Genomic DNA, 10200 nt, shown 5'->3' with positions numbered 1-10200 from the left:
CACAACCTCCCTATCTGCCCTGCTCTGTTTGTGACAGGGGAAGTGCACCCCAACCCCCTGATCAGCCCTGCTCTGTGCCTGATAAGGGAGAGCTCCCCAATCCCCTGATCGCCCTGCAGCTCTGTGTTTGACAGGGTGTGGCAACCCAACCCCCCTCCACAGGCCTTGCTCTGTGTGTGACAGGGGAGAGCCATAACCTCCCCATTGGCCCTGCCCTGAGTGTGACAGGGTGCAGCGCCCCAACTCCCTGATCCGCCCTGCTCTGTGTGTGACAGGGGGCGGTGCCCCAACTCCCCTATCGGCCCTACTTTGTGAGTGACAGGGGGCGGTGCCCCAACCCCCCAATCAGTCCTACCCTGAGCGTGACTGAGGGTGGCATCGCAACCTCCCGATCCGCCCTGCTCTGTGCATGACGGGGCAGCGCCCCAACTCCCCAATCGGCCCTGCTCTGAGCCTGACCAGGGGCTGCACCTAGGGATTGGGCGTGCCCTCTGCCACCCGGGAGCAGGCCTAAGCCAGCAGGTCGTTATCTCCCGAGGGGTCCCAGACTGCGAGAGGGCACAGGCCGGGCTGGGGGACACCCCTCCCCCCCGAGTGCACAAATTTTTGTGCACCGGGCCTCTAGTCTGTATATATAAAAGGCTAATATGCAAAGTGTCCTCTCAGGAGTTCCACCAGAAGATCGAGAGTTCGATTGCTTGCTATGACATGCGCTGACCACCAGGGAGTGGCGTGGAACAAAGGAAGGCCCTGGCCAGCAGAAGGAAGGCCCCGATGGGCTCTGATTGCCAGCCAGGCCTAGCGACCCTACCTGTGCACTAATTTTGTGCACTGGGCCTCTAGTATTTTTATAAAGATACTGTGATTCATGTTCTAGCAAACAATATTGCTGACAGTACTTACGGGAAACGCTCATATCTGAACACAGCATGAAATCTACTTGATGATAAGTAAATAAAAGTATAGATTAACAGGCAGTGAAACTCAAAGATAATATATCATCTTAGACAAATTCTTGTTTTAAACTGTTTTGAAGCAGACTACCATATATTGCACAAGCTGTAAGGCCTCAATCAATACCATTTTAATAAGCAAAATACGTTTTCATTCACAACCTGGGGCTTAGTTTGTTACTTCCATTTGGTGGGCACTGTCATATTTACATTAAATTTCAAAAGCTTCAATGCTGCAGACCTCTCTGTGCAATGTTTGATTTCATGTCTCCAGTACTGAGTTTTTCTATGGGAAATTAAAGACACTTTTGCAATATAAGCATTTTGTGTTTATTTAATACTGAAATTCAAGAGTGTCAGTGGGTGACTTCACTGAACAATCAACAGAAACCAAACACGCAAAACCAACAGCACAATATAACTGCGTGTGATGGCCCTTTAAAAGTTGTGTTTATGAGCTGCTATACTTTAGTTTTCATAATAGACCAATTCTCCAAAATTATAGACTTCTGTAGAAGATGAAGAATCAAAGTGATTTTAGACAATCCAATTAGGATTAAAATGTCATTGAGGTAATTTTAGAGAATCCAATTAAGAATAAAATTTCCCTTTACAAGAAATATTCTTAGGCAAGAAGGATAATTTAACAAGTATTTCTATTAATGATTTATGAATTAGAGCCATATTAAGGCAATCTTCTCTAGAAAAAGAGGGGTAAATGAGAGCCACTCCACACCTGTCTGTGCCAGCCCTGCCTCTGTTGCCAACATCATAGGCTTTGAAAGTCTCTGCTTCTGTTTCCTCATCTGTTATAGGAGGAAGTTAGACTAGGTCAGTTGTCTACAATAATACAGATCTAAACTCCTTCTTATAATAAATACTTTCTACTATCCCTTACAAAGCAAAAATAAAACACAGAAGCACTATAATCTCTTTGCACACATAATTTAGTGGATCTAAGTATAACATCCTTTCCATAATATAGGGAAGAAATAGAGGGAAAGCTACTTATCATTAAATAATACGTGTTATATATACATTTCCAAGCATAGGCACACTAGAAGACAACGTGAAGCAGAAAGATACATGTACCTACTTACATTTGAGCAAAGTGAATAATTCAGAAGCCACTCCATTCAAGCAATGGAAAGCCCACAGAAATGAAAGCCCAGGAGTTTGAGTGTGAATACTAGAATAAAAACAATTTTAGAATAAGTAATAATAGACCAAGCTTATTTGTAGGTGATCAAGGAAGGACAAAATAAGAAACTCTGATACTTCTTTGACTACTTTATTTGCTGTTTCTTTGTGAAATGTTTATTTAATCTCAATGGTTTCATGGCTTATTTTGAAAAGAAAGAAGTCTTGGCAGACTGAGTAAATTGGTTAATTCAAATACCATGGGGAGGTAAGAGAAATAGAGAGCGCAAGTGGATATCTGTTTTTTATAGTCAGTCAGAAGACCTCTCTGAAGAGGCATGTTTGCACAGAGAACAGAAGGAAGCAAGGGAGATCATGCAAAGCACAGGAAGACTCTGATGGGGCGTGCTTAGAAAGTGAAGCAGTTGTAAGAAGGTCAGTTCAAAAAGGACACACAGGTCAAAGTGTAGGAGTGGCAGAAAACGAGGTCAGAGAAGTGCCATAGGAGACCATGTAGGGACTTGAGAGAGACTCTGAGGACTTACAACTTTTGTCTTAGTGAGATGGGAAGCTACTGGAGATAGTGAGCTGAACAGTAACATGATAAGACTTGTATCTTTTTTTTTAAAGATTTTTTTATTGATTATTTTAGAGAGAGAGGAAGGGACAAGGAGAGAGAAACATTAATGTGAGAGTAGAATATTGAGCAGCTGCCTCCTGCATGCCCCCAACTGGGGATTGAGCCTGAAACCTGGGCATGTGTCCCGACCTGGAATCGAACCAGCAACACTTCAGGTGCATAGGACCACACCCAACTAACTGAGCCACACTGGCCAGAGTGATACTTGTATCTCAATAAAAGCCTTTTTTCTTTCATTCATTCAGAATGAATATGTTCCAATTAAACAGAATTGTAAGAGAGGAAGTAGGTAGGCCAATTAGACCAGTTAGGAAGTCATAGAAATTCTTCAGGTGAGAGATAATGGTGGTCTGGGCTTAGCAGGAGAGGAACTGGGAAGTGGCTGAATTTTAGATATATGTATGCTACATAGAGAATAGATAGAAGTTGCTGATTATTGGATGTAGGAGTAGGAGAAAGGGAATAGTCATTACTAAAATCAAGACTTTGCTTGAGCAATCTGAAGCATGGGCTAGATATTTACTTTCTGAAATGGGAAGCGGTAAGGAGAAACTGCTGTGATTAAGAGGGAAAACAGGAGGTTAAATTTGACATTCTACACTGAGATGCTTTTCAGGCTTGGAAATGGTGATTGTAAGAAGAAATGAGATTAGGAGTATGGAGTTTAGAAACAGGTCTAAGCTGAAGCTACACATTTTCTACTTATCAGTGAAATAGAAATATTTAAAGCAATGAGATTGCATGGGATTATTAAGGGAATGAATGCAGAGAGAAAACAGAGATCAGAGGACAAATGCTAAAGTTAATGAAGTGGATCTATTCGTGGAGATTGAGAAGGATAGCAGAGAAGTAGAAAGCGAATCAAGACAGAATGATATCCTGGAATTCAAGTGAAGAAATATGCTTGCAAGTCAGCTGTATTCATGGTTTATTGTTGATTAAGATGAGGACTGATATAGACAACTGAAATTAGCAACAGGTCTTTGGTGACTTTGACAAAAAAAAAATTATATGAAATAGTGAGGATGGAAGCCTTAATTCAGTGATTTCAAATGAGAAACAAAAGTTAAGACAGCTAGTGTAGGTCCTCTCAAAAAATTGTACTGTAAGTGGTAGTAAAGAGTAGAGTAGTAGCCAGAGAGGCCAAGAGATATTTTTAAATTATAATATTTTTAAGATGCAAGATTACAGAATGTTATATGTAGATGGGGATAATCTCCTAGAATAGTGCTGTTCAATAGAACTCTCAATAGATAGAAATGTTTTCTTATTTATATTTGATCTGTTCTAACCTACACTTTAACATTTCAAGTGCTCAATAGTCACATGTGGCATTGAGCACTTGAAATGTAGCTAGAGTGTGTGAGGAAATGAATTTAAAATTTTACTTGATTATGGTTAATGTAAAGAGTTGCATGAGCTGGTGGTTACTGAATTGGACAGCATAGCTCTAGAGAGAGGAAAGTTGGTGAAACAGAACAGAGAAGGTCACTTGCTGGAGTGATGACCTTGAGTAGCTGAAAGAAAAAGGGATCTCATACAAAGGAGTAGAGATTGGCCTTGAAAAGGGGCATGGGCAGTTGATTCATTGTAACAGAAGGGATGGCATGTAGGTTCAGATATAGGCGTGGTGGTGGAGGTTTATGGAATTTCTCTTTTGATTGCTTCTATGTGTTCAGTGAAATAAAATATGTGTCCAGGAAAATTGCACATGGCAGGGCTAACAATGCACTCTTTCACTTGTGCCTGGAGGTAAACAATAGCCAACTCCCAGGCCTGTTCTTGCATTACTTTCTTAGTTTCCTAATGCCCCACTGACCTACTAACATTCCTGAGGTTCTGAGCAGTGTCATAGGATCACCTAAATAATAGTTACCCAGGAGATTAAGTCCCAAAGGCGGAAACACATTTCTGCTTCACTGAGTTGTGTTGTGATCTCATTGTAATGCTACTTAGAATGAAGACAAAGATCATTTTGGGAAAGAAAAACCTCCCAATTTATGTGGCTCACAACACAACATAAGCCTTACAACAAAGGGAAAACGTTTTGGACTTTGTGAATAGACCCAAACAAGGAACTCAGGAGTTCTGATGGTCCAGACAGAGAGGTGTGGATTCTGATCTCTCTCTCTCTCTCTCTCTCTCTCTCTCTCTCTCTCTCTCTCTCTCTCGTCTTAAAGAGCCTAATTTCGCACCTCCCTCTAGAGTGCTGAGACACAGGTTTTAATCTGCCTGGTCAGCTTTCTCTGCAGCATGCCTTTAGGCACCTCAGAATCTACTTGTCTGAACCAAACTCATCAGTAACAGGATGAGCTTTTAAAATTCTTTTCTTCTGGAATTGAGTTCACACAGGCTGAGATGACAGAGACAGACCACAAGATTGTTAATCTGAGGGTGTGAAAGATTTGATTATCTTTCAGGTAGCACTTTTCTTCAGAACAGTTCTCTCTCTTCACTCCTCTGTGATTCAGCAGGGAGAGATTTGAGGATAAAGGTCTAGTAGTGAGGTCGGCAGGAAAGGAACCCCTAGGATTCCTCAGAAAAGATGTAAAAGGACAAAGGGGCTTTGGAAGAAGAGAAAACAGTAGTAGGAGAGGGTATGAGGTTCCTCAATCAACTTTAAGGGGATGACCAACTGGGTGAACCATAGGCCAACAACTGTGACATTGCAGCAGTCAGAGAAATGTGTGCCCATAGCCATGGAACAGGGTGCAGAAACTTTTTTAGACTCCCAGGTTATTCTCTCCTCATAGTTTCTTTGCAACTTGTTCAGCTATTTGTCAGAGTTTTATTGAGGCCATGTGGGATAAGCTCTGTGCTGATCCTTCTTGTCCTGGATATGGACACAATTTTGAGGCTTCACATATATTCAGTTTACCAACTCTATAAATATATGTTAATCAAGTTTCAGAGCAGGACTCCCAGAGGCACAGAGAAAACAGTTCCATCTATCAAGGAGCTTACACTATGGCTGAGGAGATAGGTAGGTCAATAGGTGAGGATGGTGCCGGGCCTTACTCAGGCTCTGGGTTAGGTCTGGGAATGAAAGAAAGGAGAACTCATGACCTTGTCTTTAAGGAATGTACCTAGTTCAAAAGTAATCAGACAGATAAAGAGTGTTTCCTGTTACGTACAACTCCTCATAGGGTTGAGGTAGGGGAGTGCTAGATTTGGAGGAAGATTTGAAAAGGAATCCTGGAAGTAATAGTTGAAAAGCTGTTTTGAAAGAAGTAGTTATTATGATTATTTGCTATTTCATTATCTTTTTGAAAAAAATATATATTCTCACAGCTTTCATTGTATAGTGCTTTGAACCCATCACATGCATAATAAATTGGGGAGAAAACTTTTGAGGAAAAGACTGAGGTACAGTTTCAATGGTTAAGGCTCCCAGATGAGACATCTACACCCAGAGTGTAAACATATATTTCTTTCAAGTATGATGTTTTTGGGCAATTAATAGAATAAAAATTTAACTTAAACCATTTTATGATAGCATAAAATAATGAGACATGAGTAGGAAAAATGAAGGATCATAATCTCATCTTTCTTGATTTTTCAATGGATTCTTAAAAAATTGCAACATGAGGTAGACTCATTGTTTGATGGTTTAGGAACCTAACTCACCACAACAACATTTGCCAAGACACTTAATCTGTTTGGTTTTAAGAAAAACCTTTTTATTTTTTTTTTCATTGTTAATGCAAAGAATAAACTTACGGTTGTTTATTAAAGAGGTTCTAAAGTGTTGAAATGTCAATAGCAAGAAACTCACTTCCCAACTTGCACTTGGCTCTTGAGAGGCATCAAATTGCTCCTGAATTAATAGCTGAGAGCTGTTGTTATTTCCTGGTGGAGATTTCACAGTGAGGGCAGGAGAAGGCTGAATAACTAGGTGCTGTTCATCATGTGCCTTCAGATATATGTTCTTGAAGGTCTGACCTTTACATTAAACATATAGGAACAAATGTCACTGAATTAAGTAGAGAGGAATCTGTATGAGAGCATAAGGCTGTGGAGTTACCTGTGGTTCCAAGCATTTGAGCTTTATCTATAACTTTTGCACTAACTCAGGAAATGCTGCTCATGGGATGAGGCTGCTTGTCAGGCTTATGACTCAAGAAACTGAAATATTAGCCAAATGAAATGTTGCACAACCTAGGCTGCTCACCCCTAGCACATACAATTTTGAGCATGATCATGTGTAGCCTTAGATCTGCCGGCCTTGAGACCACTAAGCGGAGCAGAAATGAAGCATGCGGGGGAACAGTCTGATGTTGGCTGCAAAGGGCAACAGGATGCCTGCAGACTCTAGGTCATGTTGTTTTCTTTCTTCTATATGGCAGGTCCATGACAAAGTTATGCAAATAGGACATGAAAAAATAATTTCTCAAAGGCACTTTCTTTGTGCCGAATAGACTCTGGATAATATTAGCTTATTTTAGAGTCTAGCTCTCCCAATTTTCCTACAAGCTAGAGCCAGAAAATGCGTATTTCCTAGGAAGGCCCAGGCCCTACGAAGCAGGGCTTGGAGTGAGAGAGTCCCCGGGGCTGGGTGAGAGCAGGAGGAAGTTTCACTGACGTCTATTCATTTCTCTCCCACACCTATTCCTTTCTCTGCCACGGCCTCCCACCTGAGTGGCTATGGTTCACGTAAGAAATAGTAATTATCATCTAAACCTAGGGACAGAAGTGTCAGGCACTGGAGGGTGAAACCCCATTATTTTATTCAAGCTCCCACTCAAAAACTCTCTCTTATTGACTAATAGGACCTGAACATTGACTCCCTGAAGAAAAAATGCAGTGACCACTAATATATCATGAGGAAGTGTTAATAAAATGAAATAAATATCCAGAAAAAAGTAAGTATTTTGCAATAGGAGAATTGCAGTCCCTCAGTCCTATTGTTCGTAAAAAGTGTTTCCAGGTATCACTTACAATCCCTGAGTTCTACCTGCCATACTCTATGAACACACTGCCCCCAAGGACTTTGCCCTTTGCCTAACTGTCCTCTCCTGGTAGCTCCATTTTCTCCCTGAGCTTTCAAATCTCTGGTTTTATCCATCCAGGCAGCTCTCATGCCAGAGGATGTTTGTCCTAGGAGTTTGTCCTCACTGGATTGATTGGGAAATGTGATTCTTTTGACATTAGCCAAGGGTCTAGAAACAGAGTGTTAAAAGATCAAGAATTCACTCCTTCTGGAATAGATATCCCTTCCCAAATGACCTGGACGGGCGGAGTATTCTGTATTCCTAAATTCCTGTGTGGAGCCTCCAGGGAGGAGTTCTCAGTGATCAGCTCTGGGGCCACTTTATTGTCCCCACCCCATTTCTACCAGAAACACTTTTCCAAGCAACCAAAGAAAGTTGGCATGCCCTGGGATAAGATGTGTTGCATTATCCTAAGTGAAGATGGAGAGAGATGCCATTTTATAAATGGAAGGGATCTAAAAAATAACCTACCCCAATTCTCAATTTTCTGATAAGCAAAGAAAGGTTCAGAGAAGTCACTCATTTAAAATTGCTTGTTGGTGGTAAATTTGAAAGTCTCCAATTTCCACTTCTGGGCACTGTTAATTATCATGATGTCTATTATATTAACACTAGAGGCCCGGTGCATGACATTCGTGCACTCGGGGGTTCCCTCAGCCCAGCTTATGCCCTCTCGCAGTCTGGGATCCCTTGGGGGATGTTTCAACTAATGTCTGTCAGTCGAAAATCCTTAGCGCTGCCACGGAGGCGGAGAGGCTCCGCCATTGCCGCTGAGCTCGCCAGCCGTGAGCCTGGCTCAGGGCTTCTGGCTGAGCAGTGCTCCCCCTGTGGGAGCACACTGACCACCAAGGGACAGCTCCTGCATTGAGCGTCTTCCACGTGGTGGTCAGTGCATGTCATAGCGACCGGTGGTTCCGCCGTTTGGTCGATTTGCATATTAGCCTTTTATTATATAGGATTATTACAAGGGCCACACAAAAAGTGCATTTGATCCAACAAATGGTTATTGAGTCCCTACCATGTGCTATTGTAGCTTATTACATGATAATCACAGACCAAGGTGCTGAGTGCACCCATAAAGACCCTGCTCCCCCAGAGCTCACCTTTACTGGAAAAAAGATGATAAGGAAAACACTATTTTTATTATGGTTATGACTTTTAGGTGTCATATTGCACAATGAGATAATTTTCACTGAAAATGTCTGGCTGAAAAGTTGTTCTATAAGCAATTGAACATGTTTGTCTTTTGTGACATTCCCAATTGAAAACATTCTGGCTGTAAGAGTGCACACCTCAGGGTAGCTCTCCTGTTCTCTAGTTCCAAGGTGTAGTTAAATAATTATGACAGGAGGTAGGGGAACTGTTTGGAAGGCATATGAGAAGGGCAGTTATTGGAGCAACTACAGAAATCCAAAACAGAAATTGACCATAAATTGATTGGGAAAATGTGTTTTACAGTAATTACTTTTTTTTCATGCTAAGAGGTTATATTAAGTCAGAATTCCCTCTGAATATTTCTGCATAAAAATTCACTTTTGACAAACATTAATTATCTCATGAAATATAAGTATAAAGGAGAGGCTGGGAAGCTGGGAAGAAACTCTAGCAATGAGGTCACTGCAAGGTGAGCTTTCATTAGAGGCCTCTCCCTGACCTGGGCAAGACAGCCCACAAACCTTCCATTTCCTTTGTTTTGAATCCAACTTTTTTTTTAAACCAACATTCCGTTGACTGGATTGCAGATTAGAACACTGGCACTCTAGATTTTTATAAAGAAAATGTTACCTATGCCACGATGTATGAGCCAAATTATCTAGCTTCTTCTAAGAAGGAATTGTGTTTACAAAAGTGAATTAATAACTTAGCAATTTCTCAAAGAGAAGTCATTCATGTATTCAGTATATGCCATGCTAGATATTCTTTTCTCAAGAGGCAAGACCCAGCCCTCTGACCTGGACCTTTACAGTCCAGATGGGGAGACACCGTGAGATGGACAACTCTTGGATAACTCTTCTAAATTTAATAGGAGTTCAGACTGAGAGTCAGATCATGGATGTCTGGGATTTGTGTGAAGTCAGTCAGACTGCTATTCATGTGAAGTAGAATTTTCTCATTAAAACAATCATAGACCGACACCAGTATTGTCACTACTAGAGATTAAGGGGATAGGGAGAGGTAAGAAAGAGTAAAGGGGGGATAAATGATGATGGAAAGAGACATGACTTTGGGTGGTGAACACACAACACAATATGCAGATGATGTATTATAGGATTGTACACCTTAAATCTATATTATTTTATTAACCAATGTAACACAATAAATTCAATTAAAAGAAGAAATCATTGCCCAAAAAACACCACCACCAATCTAGATTGAGCACTACTATGTGACTGGTACTAGTCTAGACAATTAGGACTCCCCTGTAAACTAAACACTGATTACATTTAGTGGAGGCTTGTTTAGTTACTTTGATAGA

At 41.1% G+C, this 10200-nt stretch overlaps 1 protein-coding gene across 1 annotated transcript in view; it reads right to left on the bottom strand.

The window, feature by feature from the left end:
* LOC111827137 overlaps positions 1-10200 on the bottom strand; it is a 34376-nt gene that overhangs the window by 7974 nt on the left and 16202 nt on the right. The window contains exon 4 of the mRNA XM_023758656.1: positions 6454-6675. Within this exon, the coding sequence (XP_023614424.1) occupies positions 6454-6675 (222 nt within the window). The remainder of the gene's footprint in view (positions 1-6453; positions 6676-10200) is intronic.

Source organism: Myotis lucifugus, unplaced genomic scaffold (genome assembly GCF_000147115.1).
Source record: "Myotis lucifugus unplaced genomic scaffold, Myoluc2.0 scaffold_136, whole genome shotgun sequence".
NCBI classification, from domain to species: Eukaryota; Metazoa; Chordata; class Mammalia; order Chiroptera; family Vespertilionidae; genus Myotis; species Myotis lucifugus.
Note: the sequence above shows the minus strand (reverse complement) of the source record. Positions and strands in the feature narration are given on the sequence as shown.